The sequence below is a fragment of the Elephantulus edwardii genome, unplaced genomic scaffold (assembly GCF_000299155.1).
Source record: "Elephantulus edwardii isolate Elephantulus edwardi_28Jun2011 unplaced genomic scaffold, EleEdw1.0 scaffold00236, whole genome shotgun sequence".
Classification (NCBI taxonomy): Eukaryota; Metazoa; Chordata; class Mammalia; order Macroscelidea; family Macroscelididae; genus Elephantulus; species Elephantulus edwardii.
In genome coordinates, this window is record NW_006399986.1 from 3,836,506 (window position 1) to 3,857,340 (window position 20,835).

At 53.8% G+C, this 20,835-nt stretch overlaps 1 protein-coding gene across 1 annotated transcript; it reads right to left on the minus strand.

The window, feature by feature from the left end:
* Positions 1–3,519: 3,519 nt before the first annotated feature.
* Positions 3,520–19,032, minus strand: SNRNP70 (small nuclear ribonucleoprotein 70kDa (U1)). The gene is made up of 9 exons (XM_006898678.1): positions 18,881–19,032; positions 16,269–16,331; positions 16,102–16,156; positions 11,007–11,071; positions 10,804–10,866; positions 9,410–9,491; positions 6,367–6,468; positions 4,418–4,505; positions 3,520–4,334 (listed from the first exon to the last, which is right to left on the minus strand). Exons 1-9 carry the CDS (start codon positions 19,025–19,027, stop codon positions 3,686–3,688), a joined length of 1,314 nt encoding a protein of 437 aa, XP_006898740.1. The 5' UTR covers positions 19,028–19,032; the 3' UTR covers positions 3,520–3,685.
* Positions 19,033–20,835: the final 1,803 nt, after the last annotated feature.

Below are 20,835 nucleotides of genomic sequence, written 5' to 3' on the forward strand. Positions count from 1 at the left end.
TGGAACCCCTAAAGAAAAGCTCACAAGGTCTGACAAGAGTTAGGGTTGGGTGGAGCTGTTTATGACAAAGGTGGACCAGTCAGTAGGATAGTTCAAGTCTGCTGGTATAAGCATGGATGTTCTCCCAAAGGTCTTAAGTTCAAACTCACCAGTTTCTCTGCAAAAGACAGATGAGACATTTATAGTTGGAAACCCAAATGGGTCAGTTAATTCTGAATAGACTCGTCAGCCTACACTGAAAAATGAAACAAAAAATTGGGGACAGGAGTCTTTTTCTTCTTAAAATACTGCGACTTTTTTTTTTTTTAATGTGTGTACCGTCAAATCAGATCTGACTGGTACAGGAGGCGATTGTTCCTCCTTCAGCAGAGCATCCGGTGGATTTGAACCACACACCTCTGGGATTGCAGTAGTTTCACCAGAGCTCGCCTCTGGGACATTTCTTGCACACCTAATTATTGAACCCTTTAAGTTGGATGCTGTTCCCTGCACTCTCATGTGACCGTGTCTCTCAGACAAGCACCGGCAGCCGGTGGCCTCGTGGTGCAGAGCCTTCCTCTTGTCTGGCTTGGGAATGACATCTGCCACAGGTCGCCTTCTGAAGATGTCTGAGTTTTAGAATCCTAGTGTTGGTAAGATGTTAGCCTTAAGGAGCCACTTTCCAGGAAACGAGTCTCTTGTCATCTCGTTTCTGTGGCGTTAAGACTTGTGTATACAAGTTGGCTAGTACCTCATCTTCCAAGAAAAGCTTTTTTAGATTTGAGGAGGGTGATCTAGGGGGAGTCGCTCTCTCCCTCTCAGCAATCTTCTTTCCTCCTCTTCTTCAAAAGTTAATGTATTTACAGGACAAAACCAAGATCAAATAACACCTACTGAAATAAACCAGTCCAATATCCCGCCAAGCAGCTGGAACGTTTAGATGTGGGATCGAGTCGTTGCTTTTCTGTATCTGTGAGACATGGGGGTTCTTGACAGATCAATTTTAGGTGTGATGGAGTCTGCTGTCATGGACCTCTCCAGAGAAAGGTGTGAAGATGTCAGTCTAGAGACTAAGGTGCACCTGGTCTTTTCAAGTACTTCCTGTGAGTCAGAGCGCTGGATAATGACCAAGGATGACAGAAGAATCGATGCCTTTGAGCTGTGGTGCTGGAGAAGAGTACTGAACATACCATGGACCGCCAAGAATAAACAAGTCTGTCCTGAAAAGGATGAAACCAAGCTGCTCTATGGAGGCAAGGATTTAGAAGCCCCGTTTCACATACTTTGGGCATCCTGCCAGGAGAGACTAGTCCTTGGATACGATCATGCTTGGAAGGACAGACAACACAGGAGAGGAACACCCTTGACATAGTGACTGTGGGAATGGGGGGCAAGTATGTTGTCTCACGATAGGCCAAGGTTCAGAGCTACTGTGCATAGGGTCATAGTGAAGCAATTTGACAACACATATTGTTTTTCTAACATTTTCCCCTCTCTTCCCACAATGTTACATACAGTAGCAGGTTTTCATGGAAATCAGTGAACTTTAAAGGTTTGCTGTGGAGGCCAAGGTGCTGCTGCTGGCCGTGACCAAGCAAGAGCTCAACTCATGGGGACCCTTTGTGGGCAGGGTGAGTACTGCTCAGTGGTTCTTCGTGGCTCTGAGTTCTTCAGGTCGTCCTTCCAAGACACTGCTGGGGGAGGTAAAACAGCCTCAGGTAAGCAGGTTTGGAAGTGCTCCATAAGCTTTGCAAATTATGACCTCTTATGGACTGGCTGGTGAATTCAAACTGCTGCCCTCAACAGTTAGCAGCCTGATAGGCCCCGCACATCACCAAGGTTCCTAGACTTCCTGAATGTACTCAAGAGCAAGGTCACCTTGCAGATCACGACGTACAAGGCACTTCTTCCTTCCCTCTTCAGACCATGGTATTTCCAATTGTCGCACATACACATGAAAGTTGGACCACACACACAGCAGACTTTAGAGAGTACTGGTATCTCTGAATTGTGGCTGAAGAACACCAAATATACTCTGTAGACCACACAGAACAACAAATGTTTTTTCCTGGAAAAGTAATCAGACTCCTCCTTAGAGGCAACGATGGTGAAACTTTGTCTCTTATTCTTTTGACATTACCAGGAGGGCATCATGTGTAACACATGTTACCAGGAGGGCATCATGTGTAACAGATCAATTTTAAGGCCAGCTCGTCAACCTTTAAGTTTAGCTGCCCAATGCTTAGCAATCCCAGATCAGCACATTATTAGGTGGCAGCAAATGTCTTGAGGGAAGACCACGTTCCTGGGGACTTTCATTTCCTCCTGTGGAGAATCTTGCCTCCAAGCCTCAGCACCCCAGCAGCCCAGGCCGAGCTCCACTCCCTAGACTGCCAGAGCTTGAAGAGGTAAACGTCGCTGAAGAAATCCCTCCAGTTGACTACAAGTCACCCAGCCCTCCTCTGGGTTTTTAACGTTGCAAATCTTAAGAATTCTAGCCTCCTTCCTCCTGGCACAACAGCTTGTCCATCCACTCCCCACTGCAGTTAAAGTGACGCCAACTCATACCATCCTCCTTTCTCCCACAGCAGATTCAAACTGCTGACTTTTGGGTTTGTGGCTCAATTACTTGCTTTGCCACAGGCTCATCTTCATTCAGCCCTTTACGATCAGTCTCTGCCATGTCAGTCCCACAGACCACTTTTCAAAATCTGTACTAGGAATCTAGGTCCAGCCCCGCCGTTGACGCCGCTCTGTCCTCTGCTGTGCTCAAGTCCATGGGCAAAGTCGGCATCTGTCTACCTGATCTTTGAGCATCCACTAAGCAAAACCAAGTATTCTTAGTCCTTACTCTTGATTTTGTTTTGGCTCTTGAACTCGACAGTCTACTGCATAGATTTTTTTCCCCCCCAAACGCTTGGTTATCCTCAATACCAGGCAGTCGGGATTAACTGGCTAAGTGCTAACAGGCTAAATAAAGGGCTAAGAAGGCTGGCTTAGGCCCGAGCAGGGCACAGGTTGAGTAAGGCTGGTTTTACTCATCTCCCGTCGCCTTGTTGTCCAGGAGCTATAGCTCTGCCAGGCTGGCTGGGTTTCTCCAGGTGTCAGTGCCTTGGCCTGGGGTCTTCTCCCCATTGCTTTTGCTCACAACGTGCTCAAATCCCCACTGCTGCTGACCACCTCCTGGTCCTGCACCTCACTCTTCCCACTGGGGTAGGAAGTATGGACATAAATGCAAACTGCCAAGTTCCCATTCTCACCTGTTTCATCTTTTTCCTGCACACTCAGCCAACAGCTCCCTTTTCAACACGTAAGCTTCTTCCTGGCAAGTCCAGAGCCCTCTGGTCTCAGAAACTGTGAAGAGCAGAGGAGGAGGTCCTTCCTGGACCTGGCTGAACAGCGCTGCTGTACGTGAGCCAGCCACAGCCTCAGCTTACACCAAAAGCTCCAGGAATGGCCCGGAAATGAGCCAGAGCAGAGGTTGGGGACAGCCCCTCCAAGACAAAGCCATCCGAGCAGCGCTCTAAAGCAACAACATGGCCACCGTCAACAGGAAATTAATTTTATTTTTCAAATGCAAGGGACCAAAACAAACGTTGAGATTCCTACCCTTGGCTGCAAACCTGCGGCCAACAGACTTGGGGGAAGACAGGACAGTAGGGAGTGGCTAACACACGTCCAAACAGAAGCAGGCGGCAGGGAGGTTTCACTCCGGGGCCGCCTCCATCAAATACCCGTTCTCGGGAGCCAGGTACCCGTCGCCGCCCTCGGACTCCATGTACATGTCTCGGCCATCGTTGCCCAGACCCTCTAGCCCATTGTCCTGGCCCCCACCGCCGCCCCCACCGCGGGCCTCATCCCGGCCCCGCTCCCCACCCCGCTCTCCCCTCTTGTGCTCCCGATCCCGGTCTCGGTCCCGGTCCCGGCGCCTCTCCCGCTCGCTCCGGTGGCTCCGACGTCGGTCCCGGTCCCGGTCCCTGCCCTTCTCCTCGGGACCATCAGGACCGTCGGGACCAAGCTCCCCGGGAGCCCCGTCGTCAGGAGGTGCATCCCCGGCCTCAGAGGGATCCGCGATGTCGCCCCCGCCCCCGCGCATCTCCTCCTTGCGTTCCCGCTCCCGCCGGGCACGCTCCCGGCTCCGGCTGCTGCGCCGCTTGCGGTCGCGGTCCTTGTCCTTGCTCCGCTCCCGGGAGCGCCGCCTCTCCTCCTTGTCCCGGCTCCGTGAGCGCCGCCGCCGGTCCCGAGAGCGGGAGCGTCGCCGTTCCCGTTCCTTGTCTCGCTCACGGCTCCGTTCTCTGCGCTCCCGCTCGCGGTCCCGGTCCCGGTCCCTGTGGGGAAGCGGGGATGGCCCGGGCCTGGATGAGGGGGGCAGAGGTTTGCGGCTGGGCTCCCCCTCGGTTGTTACCCCAGCCCAAGACCCCGGGCACCCCGTCCTCACCTCTCATCGTAGCGGGAAGTATCGTCTCGGCCCGAATGCCGGATGTTCACGTCGGCCCCACCTCTGCGGGTGCCGCCGAGGCCACCCCCTGGGGACAGGAGAGAGGAGGGTCAGGGCACCGCAGGAACAGAAGCCAGGGGCTCCAAGGGCCACCTGCTGCCAGGGGTACACGTCCCACCTACCCAGCCAAACCCTCGTGTGAACCTTTCAAGGTGCTGCCTTCTGTGTTGACCTCGCTGGTCACACACTCAATGGCTGCGTGATGTTCACAACAGCAACACTGAAACGTGGCCCAGGGCAGCGCAGTGACGCGCACGCCGACAGTGAACTGACTAGCAGGGCACATGCCCCTGGCGCACACGCGCTGCCACCGCTGAAGCAGGAGTCAGAGGACGGAGCCAGAGGACAACCAGCGAGGTGGCTGGTTCCCGAGTCACTCAGCCACAGCCCTCAGGCCGCCCATTCCAGCCTCAAGCAACCTGGCACAGTCCCCGCCGCAGACACCGTCCCCGCTGTCAGAAGGCCCGCGCTCGCCCTCGGACGGCTGGTCCAGCCCTATCCTGCAAACACCATGTCCTAACAAGCCTTCCTCAACTGCCAGGGAAGTCCAATAGGGCGGCCACACCGGTAAACAGTGTGACCCCTGCAACAGCCTATGTGCGTTCAGTGCACCGTGTTTAGAAAACGACACCCCCAGCTCCATCCAGAACTCCTTGGGCATGCGGCTTTAACACTTGATCAAATGAGGGCTCTTCCCACCAGAAGGCAGGGCCCACACCGGGCTTTGAGGCTTTGTCATGTGACTCAGCCACTGCCGGGAGGAGGACAGATCACCTGAGCAGGAGCACTGACCAGACCCCTCCATCCCCACCATGGCACCCACACACCTGTGGAGGCCAGTGCGGTGACACAGGCCTGAGAGCCACACAATAAACGACATCTCACAACAAAGAACCAAAAGCTCACTCGGCCACCAAGGAGAGGTGCCCCCAACTCCGCAGAACAAGCGGACCTGCCCTGTTAGGCAGACACGATCTTCACACACTCTCACACACACACACTCACACACACACACACACACACACGGACGACACGATCTTCTCTCTCTCACACATACACACACACACACGGACTCCCAGCCTCCTCTTCTGCAGAGGGGCTGGCAGTCTGAACCGCGGGCCAACAGCTTAGACAGGTCAACTACAGGGATTCTTACCACAGGGGACCCCAAAACAAGCCACACGCCCTGCCAGCTGGGTCCTGAGGCTGTGAATCTGACGGAGAACACTCTCTTTCTGAGCAGAGCTGCTGAGAACTCACTTTTGGTTAGTGGCACGGCACACGACCAGGGCTCCTCTACTGTTAAGGACCAAAGCATGGAAACCCCCAAGGGGTAGTGTAGGGACACAGCCAACTCCAGACATCACCCAAGGCAAGGAGGGCGCCCGGCCTGGAGAGCAGCACCTGCGGGCCCTGACATCCTCAACTCAATCAACAAGACGTTGGGAAGCTGCAGAACTGCAAATCCATTTCTGATTCTTAAAACCAAACTGGCCCTGACTGAGACAGTGATCTGAGGGACAACCAGTGAGAGGAAATAAAAACGGGAGGACGAGGGCAGGGATACCCAGCTGCGGGCTAGAGCCCGGCACCGTCCTAAATCAGTGGACGAGAAGGCAACTTTGGGTTACAGGATGAGAGTGGCACGGTCCCACCCCATTTCTGGCTGAGCGCTGGCGGAATGAGGCAATTAGAGGATGAGGCAGAACAGAGCAGAACCAACCAGCTGGAAAGCTCGAAGCCCAGTATCTGACACTAGGCCGGACGCTCTGCCCAACTCGGCCCGAACTCGGAGAAAGCAGCTGAGAACACCATGCTGGTGGATGGTGAGGGAACGGGCAGCTGACGGCGAGGACGTGGCATCCAGTAACAGCAAAGGACCCACTCACCGAGCCTCCGGGGACGCCAACCCTTGACAGTCCGGCCCCGCTCCACGTCCACCAGGACCCTCCGGCCATCGATCTTCTTGCCATCTGCGTGCTTGTAAGCGGCTGCAACAGATGTGGGGGAGGGGAGGGGAGGAGTCCCCAGGGGTCCTCTAGTCAGGACAGGGCCCCGTGGGGTGCGTCCCGACCCCAGTCCCATCCACACACGCTCACACACGCCCACCAGTCAGTCAGACACTGACAGCGAGACAACCCTCTCCCAGCCCAGGGAGGGGCCTGCTCCATCTTGGTGGCTCCTCCTCACCCCCAGTAACCACTGGGAGGCATCGCTACCCCCAGCTCCCAACCCCCTAAGCCCCTCTGTGATAGAGCAGCCCCCTCCTGCCAGGGTGACCAAAGTTGCTGCAAAGAAACTGGAGGTTAACTCAATGCTGGACAGTGTGTGGGGCCCGCAGGGGGCCCCTCCACAACCCAGCCATGCACCCTGACACCACGCTGGGGCAGGAGGCCAACGGCCACCCACACCCCAGCCTCCAGCACTTCCTCTCTCTGGTTCTGAGGGGGGAAGGTGAGCAGGGGCAGTCAGAACAGACATCAGAACAGAAAGTGAACCGGAAGGGGTGGGAGAAAGCCTCCCAGTGGCAGGGAGCAGAGAAATGGCCATGTGCTTCTGGGGGCCTATGGGGCCCCCAAAGAAGGAGGGCAGACAGTGGGGGGCCTGGGAGACGTGCGGTGCTGCTACAACTCCTGCCTTACCTGAGACGGCTGACTGACCCTGCAGCCTGCCCGTCCTCTCCCCCTCTGCACCCGGCCTGGAGCTCGCTGGGCATGAAGTGCCCGAGCTGCAGGGGCGAGAGCAGAGGAGCAGTGGAGGGGAAGGCTCTCGCCTGCTTGTGGGCAGGGCACACAGTCCCCTGGCCTATAGCGGGTGGACAATCTGGAAGGTCAAACAAGTCCTGGCTCCCCACCCCCATGCCCTGGCCTTGAGGGACAGGGGTCCTCAACCATCCACAATACCCTGTCCCGCCCCAGCCCACGCCCCCCAAAACAACCAGAGGAAGAGAAAAAGGTGCCATTTACCGATGCCAGCCTTGCGGGTGTCCAAACCGAGCGGGATAGGGGGGGCTCGGCAACTCCTGGGGGCCTGGCGAGGAGGCGGGCTTCCCGGGGGGGACACGGGACCGCTTACCTGGAGCCCCCAAGCTTACCTGAGCACGCGCACAGACCCCACACCCACCACCACGGGGTCAGCTAAAGCTACAGGGAGGGAGGTGGGGGCGCTAGGGAGCAGGAGAGGACAGCCCCATCCTGCAGCACCTGGAGACAGGTGGAGGCGGCAGTGGACCCCAGAGAAATGACAGGGGCAAGGCTCACATCAAATCTGGGAGCTGGCGGCCCTGGACGACCACGCTCTCACTGAAAGGCTGGCTGGGCCTTGGGAAAGCTGTCACCATGGCTTGCTTGCAGCCACGTCCCAGCTGCACTATGTATATACCCCACCCCCTATCTGGCTCTCCCCCCATGCTCCACACAGGGGCTTCAGGATCCTGGCAAACAGCTGCCCGCGCTGGGGAGGAGGGGCCGCTTGGCCCCTGGGCCCAGTAATGGGACCAAGGGAAGGTATTCAGGAGGGGACCACAGTCACGACATGGAGCCCTGCTCTGGTTTGTGTCCCAGATCCCCAAAGAGGCCCAACCCGGGATATCAGTTGAGAAAAACATGAAGTGTGTCCTTCCAGGCCTCTCTCTCTCGCTTTCCCTCGCTAAGCCTCCAGATACTAGAAGGATCTTAAAGTCAACAGCACCTCCAGCTGCTTGCAGCCTAATTCCTAACCTCCCAACACCCAGTCCCCTATTCCATGCAGCCTGGGGCGCGGCCGGCACCACCGCCACCCCTCAGGAGGACTCGGCAATCAGACAGACAGGAAGAGAGCACAGCAGCCCCTAAACTAGCAGCCAAAAACGTTCCCTGGGCCACTGCGCTGACAGCCCGCAGGGCCAGCCCAGGGTGGGGAGGAGGGCTGAAGGGTTCCGTGAGGAGCCCTGGCCCTGGCACCCGATTCCTCGTTCCCATCACCGGGCTGCTTCCCCAAGGAACCCGGGCAGGTCTGAGGCTGGGTGAAGCCTGACTGGAGAGGCCAGCAGGGTTCACCCTTCCCCGGGGAATCGACAAGGCTACCAGAGAGCATATGAATATGGGGGCAGGAGGGGCCAAGGGCACCCACCGAGGAAAGGGCTCTGGGTGCGGGGAGTCGAGGGGCGGCTGGGGGAGGGATGCCTCGCTGCTCCTGAGCTGCCTGGCTAAGCTGGGCTGGTGTGCAGTGCTGAGTGAGCTTACCCATGATACAAACCCTTATACCAACCATACACTGAGGTGTTGTAAGGGGAGCGTAAGCATCAGCTGCAAGCCAGCTGCGTGGTGGCTGCAGTGACAATAAGAACAGTCAATTAATACTGCGGCCCCTGGACACGCCGCAGCCCTGCCCGCCCGCCCGCCCAGCCCTGCCCATGTGGACGCCGCTGCAGCCTCAAAGGGGGCTTTGGAGATGTGAGGGCAGGCACTGAGTACGCCCACCATCCCACTGCCCGCTGAGGAACAGGACGCGGGCCGGGGGAGGTGGAGGGCAGGGTGGCCCAGCCCCAGCTTTGCCGGGGAAGAGAGGAGAGGCTCAAAGGCCAAGCCTCATGCCAAGCTGGCCACCCTCAACTCTGGTGGGCAGAATAATGGGGGAGAGGCTCCCCCAAATCCAACCTCACTCCACTTCCAGCTCGCCCCAGCCCTGCCCAGTTCCCTCTGTGCCCCTAAGGGTCAACGTGTGACACTTACCTCCCCGGGTTCACACACACACACACGTTGTGGGGGGGTTTGGTTTTTGTTATTAAAAATACACATATACAAAAAAAACAAAAAAGATATATCAGAAACAGAGGGAGGCAGAGAAGAGACACTGCTCAGGTGAGGTTGGCAGGGTGGGGACAGGGACAGACGAGCGGGAGGGCTAGGGCAGCAGAGAGGAGGCCGGTGGGCGGGCGCAGGAGGTACTCACAGTGCATGTCCCGCTCATGCTCGTACTCGATGAAGGCATAGCCACGTGGCTTCCCTGACCGCTTGCTGTAGACCATGTGAATCTAGGGGACAGAAAGGGCGGCCAGGGGTGAGCGCGGATTCAGAGACCCCAGACCACAGCCACAGGCCCCTGTGGATGGCCCAGGCATTCCCCAGCTTCTGCATGTCATCTGAAGCTGCGGGTATGTGTGTGTGTGTTCACCACTCATCAGGGCAGCGGAGGGCACAGCACAGGAGAAGCAGAGGAAGGGCTTTCCGGAGGCCCTGCTCCAGCTCAGATCCCGAGAACAGAGATAAACAAGAGCAAGGCCAAGTGTCACTGGCCAGCCAAAGCCCGCAGTAACAGCCCCACCCCAAAGGCTCAGGCCGGGAAACAGAGAAGAGCTCTGAGCAAGAAAGACCAGTGTGATACATGCCAAGTCGGGGGGAGAAGAGGGACGGGGCGGGGAGTCATGGCAGCAGAGGGAAGGCTTGAGTCATCAGAGAAGGGAAAAGGGGTACAGAAGAAGGCCAGCAAGGACCCCGAGAGGGAGCATTCCAAAACAGGTCCTCCTCTGGGGACAGCAGCAAGGGAGCACAGCCCTGAGAGGAAGCGTCTAAGGCAGCGGGTGAGGACCTGGAATGCCAGGGTGCAGCAACACTTGTCCTAGGTGCTGGGGAGGCACAGATCTGGGCGACAGCAGACTGGCTCAGCTTGGAGTATGAAAACGAGGCCTCTGGGGCCAACGTCAGAGACTCTGAAAGACTCCCCAAATAGCGGCTAATTCTCCAGTCAATGACACTACCTCAGGAGTGACCTGCCTGTGTCATGACTAGGGTGGGCCAGAGTTCACGCAGTCCCAGGCTTTGGACACAGGCCCTCAGCAGTCCCCAGATCTGAGACCTCCAGGTTGAGCAAAGTGGGGTGAGGACACTCTGTGAACAGTTTCAGGGTCAATGTTCCAGCAGAGGTGGAAAACCTCAGGGAACCCCTCAAGGCCAGGGTGAGCCAACTAACCCCAGGCCCACCCAGTGAGGTAATATACACCTTCTCAACCAAGGGAAACAAAGACTAGGACATCAGAGTGACTTTTAAATGACGAGGTCAAAAAGCAGCATGTGTTCTCTGTTAAGAACAGACAAAAAATACTGTGTGGGTTTTCTAACTAGTCTCTGGCACAAAGACCCCACCCCATGTGAAAAGATGACAGCCGAGACACCTGGAGGCGGAGCTAGGCAGCCTCCCGGGCTCTAACTCAGCAGCTGCGGACACTATCCAAATATCCTGTGCACAGCACTCAGCCTGTGACGAGGACGTGGCATCCCACACATCGGGGGCCCAATCCTTTCCTATCAGGCCCTGCCCTCCTGAGCCCAGCACCTGACTCCACTCACTCTTTTGATAGGTCCATACACCTCAAACTCTCTCCTCAGTTTGGATTCTGTCGTGTCGTAATTCTGTAAGGAAACAGATTAGGCCGTTAGGTGGGAGAAAGACACCCAGGGACCCCCAGACTGCCCTTGGACTCAGAGTCCAGACTCCCAGCAGATCCAGAGGCCAGGTCCCTAGAGGCCAGGGGCTCGGAGCAGGGACTCACCACTCTCGCCACGAAGAGCGTCTTGAAGGCATCACCCTGAGCATTGGGATCATTGTGAGGGTCCCCTGTGTGGGAAGAGAGAAGCCGCTGTGAGCAGACATCCACACTGCCAGGCCGCCAGACTGGTCAGCAGACAGATGCAGAGGCCAAGCAGGTAAAGGCAGACTGAAGAGGAGCCTAATCAACAGGTTAACAGTTCAAAATCAACAATAGCTCTTTGGGAGAGAGAAGGCAGCCTAGGACATCCTCCAGGGCCTTGTGCTCTATCTACCTGCCAGCACTTGTTCAGATTCTTGGTCAATGAAGATGAGGGTGAGAGGAAGGGAAGATAAGAGGAAGTGCCTTAAGCCCAGGGCTCCCAAGTAAGAGACTTGCATCATTCACTACCTCTGAGGGAACTAGGATGGCCCAGTGGCAAGAAGCTGTGCTGTAATCCCAAAAACATGCAGTTCTAATCCACCAGCTGCTCCAGGAGAGTAGAATGGACACTCTCCTCCCATTCTAGTATGTTTCTTCTGAAAATCCACAGGAGAGTCAGCTGGGATCCTTTCCAATCCCACAGCACCCAAGGAGGCGGTTAGTCTGCCCAAGTAAGAAGAGCCCTTCCCCAAAACACGGCTGTACTGCCACCCGCTGGACAGAGCCTGCAACTACAGCCAACAGGTAAGCCACCAAGTAAGGTGGGAGCCCTCCGGGAACAGCCTGGCTGTCCCTGCCCTGCCTTTTCGCCACTTCTGCCCAGTGGTTTCTGGGAAGTGCCCAGAGCTGGTCCCTGACCCAGTGAACTGAAGCTGAGCGGTGGCAGATCAGATTTGTCCAGGTCTACAAAAGAAAGGCTTGACTCAGTCTGCTAACAACCTCCGATGACAAGTGCCAGGAATCTATTAAAAACTAACTTCACAGGTGAGACCTGGGGATGACTAAGTCCCTCCCCCCCAAGCTTGGTGGCCCCTGTAACCCCTTTACTCCTGCCTACTGCACAGCAAAAGAAAGAAGTATCTGATGTCCTTGCCTGTACATGAGCCCACTACCGGTCTGTCAGAGCGTGTGTCCAACTAGATGAGTATGAGAAATAGAACCTCCAGCACACATACATCACAGCCACTGATGATAACTCACATTACCAAGTATTCTTTGTAACACTGCAAACAAGAAGCCAAAAAAAGCCTAGGGGTACTCACGACAAATCTCAAGAGGGCCAGGAGACGGGGCTGGATTTTCTGTTCTACTCTATGCCATCTCAGAGACAGAGGGTGGCCAAGAACACAGGGAGCTGCGCTACCAGCTTAAAGGAAGTCAGTTCAAACCCACCAGCTGCTACTCTAAAGGCAAAAGATAGGTGGTAACCTCCTCCTATGCAAGTCCTGTCCTGAAAACCTGCTGGCGGATCAGCCGTGAGTGCGTTCTGACTCGACGAGTGGTCTTCCACGCAGCCTCAGCTCTCAGGATCCCAGCCTGACTCCCCAGGCCACTTACAGAAGTTTTAGGTGTTCAAGAAGCCAGAAAAAGTGTTACTTTTCCCCTGTGAGAGGGTCTGGCTACAAACCAGTTGTGCCACAGCTGACAGAGACAAGGGCAGTATCTGAGGCACCCATCAAACTAACCTCCTCAAGCTGGGATTTTGACCTAAGTAGCAAAATCCACCAGTGGCTGCTCAGGAATATGGTGCAATTAACAACCTCGAAAACCCAACAGTGTCAGCGGTGAGTCGGTCTGACTCGATGGCAGTGAATTTGGGCTGAGGAAAGAGACAATGGTGCCCTGCTCAAAAATACTGCTTTCACGGTATCTCCTGTCCAAAGCAGGGCTGAAAGCAGCCACCTCTGAATAGGGCACAGCTGCCTGTTTCCTGTCCTGTTAGCCACCCTCCCTTGTTCCCCTCAGCCATGACGGAATTAATTTAAACGCATTCCAAACTGCTGCAAATGAAAGCTCAAGACGACTTCAAGGAATTAATTTCTCTTTTAAAGGAAGAAGCCCAGGGTCAAGTGAATAACTACCTGAGGGTCCAAGCTACTCTCCAGAGAGAACACCACCTCTGGCTGCTCTAGTAACTATCTTTCACCCCCAGAATTTTCACTTTCTGTACTGATTTACGCTGGTCCTCATTCACTCACTTCTACACAGGGTCTTGCTGATTTCACTCACTCATTCATTCAACACTTACTGCAGGTTGAGCACTGCACTAGCTGCTCAGGATTAGGGGTGATCAATACAGAGAAAAAGCCCTCCTGTCATGGTGGTCATGGGATAATGGGGAGATGACAAGTGCACGAGGGTAATGAACTTGATTCTGTAGGAGAGGACAGGACAGCAAACAGGTCGGCACAGGCCACAGGAAAAAGGTGATGGCTAACTAAAGGCCTCAAGGGGAGTCCGCTCATGTGAGGGGGAGCATTCCAGGGGAAACAGAGGCTAGAGGTGGCTGGAAGGGAGATGGTAGCTGAAGGTGCAGAAGAGAGACCAGGGATGTTGGGACCACATCATGGGGCTGTGGAGACCACCAAGGGGACCGTCCCCGAGCTGGGAGTGTAGGGAGGTTCTGAGCCTGAGAGGAAGAACGCACTGTAACCTGGGCTTGTACACAGCCTCTGGCTGCTATTAAGGGTGAAACCTGAGACCAGTAAAGAGGACATGACAATCCTGGCTCAACCAGGCTGACTGAGACCTCGCTGACCCAACTCTGTACCTCAGCATCCTGGAGAGGTGGCAGCACCTGGCCAGCTGAAGCCCCAGCACCCAACCTGGTGGGCCTCGCACACTGCATGTTCTCCCTACACCGGCTCCAGCCTCACCACAAAATGTCAGCATTTCACAAAGGAGAGAACCACGGCAGAAAGAGAAGTGACCGACCGATGGGCCGGGTGAGTTCCAGCAACTCCTGGAAGTCTGGGAGGTGGGACCACACACAGAGAATGTGGTTTCATTTATTTCTTTTCTTCACAAATGTCTACCCCAGAGCAGTCCCGACATTCACACAATACACAGGACCTCTAGTGTCAGGAGGCGCCATGTGCCACTCCATTCCCACTTTCCCATCGGTGTGTGCTGCGTCAGCACGTGGATTGCTATGGGGTCACTGCTAACACCTCAGCCCAGAGCTGAGCAAAGGAAAGGCTCAACACAAATACTCTCCTGCATAGGAACAGCTTGACGCCAAACCCAAAAGATACCCTACCCAAACCCAAAAGATACCCTACCCAAACCCCCTACACGTTCATATCCTAGTCCCTGGGATCTGGGCAAAAGGGATTTCACTGGGCAATAAAGGATTCTGCAAAAGTGACTAAGTTAAAGGCCATGATATGGAGAGATGCTGCTGGCCTATCTGGGTGAACCAAATAAAACCCTGAGAGGCCTTACAAGGGAGCAGGAAGGTCAAAGGCAAGAGATGGATGGAAGCAGCAGAGGGTGGAGGATACACTGTGAGGATGGAGGAGGGGGCCATAAGCCAAGATAAACAGGCTGAAAAGCCCAAAGATAGGGCAGGAAAAGGGTGCTAGTCTTTTAAGCTGAGAGCAAACGGAAGTTGCTAACAAAGGAGCTACACTCAGAACTGTCCTTGTCTGGTTAAACCTTAACAGGAGGACAGTCCACTTTTTTTTTTTTTTTAAATTTTCTTTTCCCATGTCAGTAGTGGAGTGAACAGAGAGCTACTATATGTATCTAGGACATTTATAAAGAGTTGTCTTCCCCTTGAGAAAAAACTGAACACAAATAAATGTCCACGACAGTCCCCTTTACTTCAGTGGGGATGCTGACTACTGACTACCAGGGTCCACACCTGGTGGCCTTTAGGTGAATATTCAACATACTGTAAAGCTATGCCACAGCACCTGCCCGCGGAACTGTACTTCCAGGCCGGGAGCGGGCTACGCAGGTATACCGATTAGACTCATACTGTGTTGTCAAGCAAAGGCTGGTCTGGAGGGTGCTGGACATGTGAAAAGAACACACCTGGGACATTTATGATGGACAAGATTTGTAAACAGGTTGGGGAAAAGCCTAAAAGAGGGTTAATACAAATTGAGTTGCAAGGCTGAGGTCACACCTTGAGTAGGAACATGGGTGACAGGACCATGACCACAATAATGACCTAGTAATGGAACCATTCTAAGGAGACCAGGCTGCAGGGCAGAGCCTGACTGTGGTTCTGAGCTTTGAATGTGAGCATCAAGAAAGGACATTAAGGCAGTGGGCATGAGGCAGGGCGCAGGAAAGCTGGCCCTCCAGAGGACAAGGCTGAGCGCAGACAGACTACAGCCCCACAGGAGTAGATGGAAACCCAGGACTGCTGGGGACCAAGCCCTCGCTCAGATAACTTAAGGGTCACCTGGGGCTGAGATCTCTTCTTCCTTTACCAGATGCCGCCCCCTCCTGCTCCACCTGAAGGGATGGCTCCACTCCAAGGAGAAGTCATAGGCTGTAATCACGGCCACAGCCAGGACAGTGGGCGGGCGCACCTGTCAGGTGTGTTCCTGGGAGGTTCAGGGAACACTGCTCCCTTTTCCCACCTGAATGCCGCACCCATCATTTAACAAATTTAAATGACCCCACCATTGTCAATGTAAACTGACAAACTGTAAATTCCAACTCACAGCAACCCTACAAGACGGAAAAGAACTGCCCCGTAAGATTTCCAATGCTGTGCATCTTCACAGAAGCAGACTGTCTTAGCTCTCTCCTCTAGAACAGCCAGTGGGTCTGAACCACTGACTTTTGGGTTATCAATAGCACTTTTAACCACTGCATCACCAGTGTTCCTTCTGGTAGGTAAATGGAAAAAACTAGATTAGTGAACAGGAAACTCTGGTGGTTTAGTAGTAAGGAGATGCACTGCCAACCCAAAGGCATGTGGTTCAAATCCACCAGGCACTCTGCAAGGGAAATACGGCAATCTCTTCATGTGTGATTTACTGCTGCTGAAAACCTGCTGAAGTGTTGCGACTTGACAGTAAAGAGTAACAAAGTAGTGAACTGCCAGCCCTGCTTCCCTCAACAGGCCTTTCAGAGAACAGGGCCCAGGTTCGGACACGCAGAAGAGCAACACATGAGCAACTCAAAACAGAGATGGGCAGAGGAATGAGGGACTTACACATTTTTAGCTCTGTTTCCACTTCCTGCTGTCGCCGCTCAATCTTTTCTCGTCTCTGTCAGGAGAAAAGGGAAGGAGTGAGACATAAATGTACACAGACATGCCCCATGCCAGGGACCATGTGAGAAACAACAAGGCGACGAGGCGGGAAGACAACAATCTCATACCTTTCTCTCCATGCGTTCCTCCCGCGTTTCTGCTCGAGTGGGAGGAGGGGCATCTCGAGGGTCCTGGGAATAAGAAGAGAAGTGACAGGGTGAGAGAGACATAACAGGGTGGGAGGGACTGGGGAAAGCAATAAGAAACATCCTCCAAGATAAAAAAGGCACAGTGCAGGGGATAATAGCAGAACAGTGACAGGTCAGAAGGTTGTTGCTGGTGGGCAGCAAGTTCAGAAGTCAAGTGCACAGATCAAGACATTTTTACAGCACCCGGACAGGGCAGTCCTATGCCTGCCAAATCTTACACTGCACTTCAGTTTTTTACATGCAAATGCTTCTTACTAAGTAAATAAAGACAAACTACTCGATGAGGACAACAGAAAATACTAAAAAATGGACAAGACAGTAGTAACACAGCACAGCGTGGTGACCATGACTAACATCACCGAACTATACACGAGAATATCTTTATTGCAAAAAAAGGTAAACACGTTATCCAAAAAATTAAGTTTGTTGTATTCATCAAAAATATCAACCAAGAATGGTAGAAATTTAAAAATGCACACACACCTGTCCTTCACCAGGAAAAACAGTTCAAGAAAAACCCAATTTGCTTCAAGAAACAAATGGCACCAAGCACAGGGACAGACCATGGGGTCACAAAAGGTGCAACGGGCCCATCAACAAAAAAATTGATAGAGAAGCTGTGGTATATTCACACAATGGAATACTTGCTGCATTGAAAAACAAGGAACTCATGCAGTATTATTCAAAATGTGTGACCCTGGAGGACATTATGCTAAGTGAAATATCTCAGTCACAAATGGACAAATACTGTATTGTGCCACTGTTGTGACATCAGGGTTTTGATGAGACTGAGGAAAAATTGGATAAATTATGTGTACTGCATTGAAACAGATGAGGGAGAGAACTGTTTTAAAAGTGATGTATGATTGGGTATTGCGGTTATTTTAGGAGTCCAGAACGAAGGCTGCAAAGTGGAGTATACTGGGGGTGGGATGATTATGATTATAAACCAATGAAAGGTTTTTGTTTGTTTTTTTTACTTTTCAAAGAGAAAAATGAACAGGGTGGGGGGAGGGTGGGCAGGGAGAAAAATGCAACAACAAATGAATGGAAATCCAAAGTCTCTAAACTTTCATTAAAATAAAATAAAAATAAAAGGTTCAATGAGACCTCATCCAGAACAGACAACTCAACACCTGCAGGTCAGATCTCACCAAACACTAAGCAGGAGCTGGCAAGGCCTGCTTCACCAAAGCGGCCCCAGGCCTGCACCTAGTTATTTTAATTAGCTATAACCGTTCCAAGGCTCCGCTCACTGGGTGAGCGGCAACCCCTACCAAAGCCTCAACCGCCTAAGGCAGCCTCTGCTCAGCACCTCCCACCCCGTCCTCCCAGGTGGAGGATAATCTCAAGGAGGACCAGAAGTGGGACCATCATCCCCAGTTACATAGGAAGAGCCTGACAGCTACAGTTACCCAGCAGGTGCAGAGCTGACACGCCCAGGCCACTGGGTGGACCTTGTGAACACCATCCTAGGCAGGACTCAAAGAATATACACAGTCACACACCAAGTATTCACTGAATAACCCAGTTCTGATATTAAGGTGTTTCTTTAAAAATGTTTTATTGTATTTTATTAGAGAGTGTATGCGTGTGTACTGTCAAATCGGATCTGACTGGTACAGGAGGGGATTGTCCCTCCTTTTCCAGCACAGCATCTGGCGGATTCAAACCACATACCTCTAGAATTACAGTGCAGCTTCTTGCCACTAGGCCACCAGAGCGTCCTTGATATTAAGTTTCATGTTTAAACCTCCCTCAATTTTAGAAGACAGTAGCTTACGAAATAAAAAAAAAATTCCTACCTAACCCTACAACCCGATTTTATGTTGACTAATGTGAACTTTCTTCTTTCTGTTTTTGCACTTATAACCTTGGTTCTTAATTGCTAATTACTGACTTTTCAGAACAGGCCTCTTCTCTTTAACAACCACTCTTGCAACGTCCACCTGTGAACTGCCCCACTCAGAAGCCCAGGGCTTCCCAGCCTTAGCCATTGGCAGAGGGGCTTCAGGGGCACAGTCCAAAGACTTGGAGGCTTAGCCCAAAGGGCAACTTCTCTGGTAGCAGCTCAAACAAGAGAAGACGAGTCTTCTCCCCCAGTGTGATTTATGGTCTCAGTGACACAATGAAGGGTCAGCTATGAGTCCCCTGGAGCTCCAGGGCAGTGAGACTCTATAGGACGCCAGACTGTCAGGTGTTTCTCCCATGGAACCACTGGACAGATTCGAAAGAGCAGAGTTTCAGCTGAGCATTCAAACACTGCACTGCTAGGATCCCTTCAGGACCACCGCACAACAGATGTCATTACAACTTCAACCTCATTTAAAGAGAAATGACTGAGGAAGTGCAGACTCCATCCCGAGTCTCAATCCCACACTAAGAAAAGGGTCTTCTATTCCACTAATGTTGTTCTTGTATGTATGCTATTGACATAATAAATTATTTTTTAAAAAGTCATGAAACTGTGCCCAGCGGGCTCCCCCCAGGACACACCGCACCCCTCCTCCTCCTCCGCTCAGCACACTCACCTCAAACTCTCGGATGTAGGGTGCAATGCCACAGTAAGGTTGATTGTGGTGTTTCTCGTGGGGCAGCTTCTCCAGGGGGGGAAGGTAAGGGATGGGGTCCCGGGGGGCAAACAGGGCCAGAAGGTTGGGCGGCAGGAACTGGGTCATCTTTGCCAAGTCTAAGGACAGAAGCGGAGTCAGTGAGGGTGGGCTGGCCAAGAGCAACCCCCCCATAACCCTCTGATTCCCCAAAAACCAAAGAAGAACGCAGGAGGTAAGGTCTCATGGGGGGAGCAAGCTCTGACCCTAAGTGTCAAGCGGGAAGGAATATGAAAGAGAAAGCAGTTTCTCGGGGAGGCGGGGGGTGCCCTAGGAGGGAAAAGGGGCCCGTAAAGGAAACAAAGGCGGGGAGAGGTTCCTGGGGAGGTGGGTTCTGAGCCCTGATCAAGGCGCCGAGGGGGGCTGGAAGGGTCCCCCGCGAGCTAATCAAAGACCCTGCGTCCCAAAGGGGTGGCGGCTGGCGGTCCCACCTACCCCGGCGATCGCTTTACGAGGAAAAGACCCCCCGAGTCCAAGACGAAGGAGACGGAGGATCGAAAGGAGCAAACCCCTCAACGCAAAGATTTGTGGGTAATCAGGCTAGACAGCACACCCGCGAAGGCGAAAGGCATTGTGGGTAAGGGTCCCGGACACCGCTAAGCGGCGTCAAAAAAAACAAAACACAAAAACACCCCAAAACCGGCAAAGTCAACGCAGGGATTCGCAGGGAGGGGACCGCGAGGGGCTGCGGGGAGAGGGGTCCGGGCGCTCAAAACAGCCTGGGTGGTGGCGGGGGTCGTGGGGCGGGAATCGGCCGCGGAGGAAGAGAGGCTGGGGCCCACCGCGGGGACTTATGGGTAGCGGTCCCGTTCCCGGTAAAAGGCCGGTCACACGTACCCGCAGCGCGGCGCCCGCCTCGGCCTGGAGTCGGTCCGGAGGCTCGCGGCGGCCCCTCAGCAGCAGGAACTTAAGCTGGGACTTGGAATTCGGCGAGGGGGTGGGTGGTCTGAGTCCGTCCGAAGTCTTCTCCGGCCCAGCGTCCACACAGGGACGCCCGCTCACCAACCCGCGCGGCCTCAGCTCGTGAAGGGAATCGGCGGGGGTGGAGCCCAAGCGCAGATCCCTCCGCCGAGCGCACTGCACATGCGCCCCGTGCTCCCTCGGCCAACTCTCATTTGACGGCCTGCGCCCTCCGCGTGAAACACGCATGCGCAAGGCGACCACTCCGTGAAAGGCCTTGGCCGCGAGACTCAGGCGCTCGCAGTGCGCATGCGTTCTTCACCTGCGGGCGCCAGCACCTCCGCCCACCCACCACCTCCCGCCTTTGACTCCAACCGCCTCTGTCAGCGAGGCTCGTCTGTTGCTCCACCTCTTTCCCTAACGCTGGGTCGCAGAACGCGCATGCGCCGTGTCGTGCATTCTCTGTACTCCTCCGCCGGCTGGCAAAGAGTCCCTACGTGAATAGCCGTGACAGAAGTGTTTTTTTCCCATTCATTAGTTGTCAAAACTTACGCAGCGTGGAATGAGCACTGTTTGGGACGCTGGAAATAACAGAATGTGGCTAAGACAAAGTCTTCACTTTCAAGAAATTTACTAACATTAGGCTGGAGGAGACAAAGACATTTAAATGGAAAACAGTTTCTGAAAAAGCATGAAGAAAAAGCAAGCAGAATAAAAGCAGGGGATTGACAGCGGTGCTGTTTTAGAAAAGATGACACGGGAGGGGGCTGCTGGAAAGAGGTGATATTTGAACAAAGAGCCTCAGTTAAGGCATATATGTAGGCTGAGTTAACAGCCTGTGCAAAGGCCCTGGGGAGACATGGGGAGAGCAAGCAACATGCTGGCTATGTCAAGACTTCAGATTCACCCGGAGGCACCTTAGAAAACAGACTTAAAAAAAAAAAAGAACAAGGGAGTTCTGGTGGCCTAGTGACAAG

What these genes read in the sequence shown, in the direction of transcription:
- SNRNP70 (XM_006898678.1), bottom strand. Translation starts at nt 19,027, where the DNA reads ATGACCCAGTTCCTGCCGCCCAACCTTCTGGCCCTGTTTGCCCCCCGG. An exon ending in AGGAACGCATGGAGAGAAAG is followed by an intron (nt 16,157 to 16,268) that starts GTATGAGATTGT and finishes TTCTCCTGACAG; the next exon opens with AGACGAGAAAAGATTGAGCG. An exon ending in GCATGAGCGGGACATGCACT is followed by an intron (nt 6,469 to 9,409) that starts GTGAGTACCTCC and finishes CATCTGTTGCAG; the next exon opens with CCGCTTACAAGCACGCAGAT.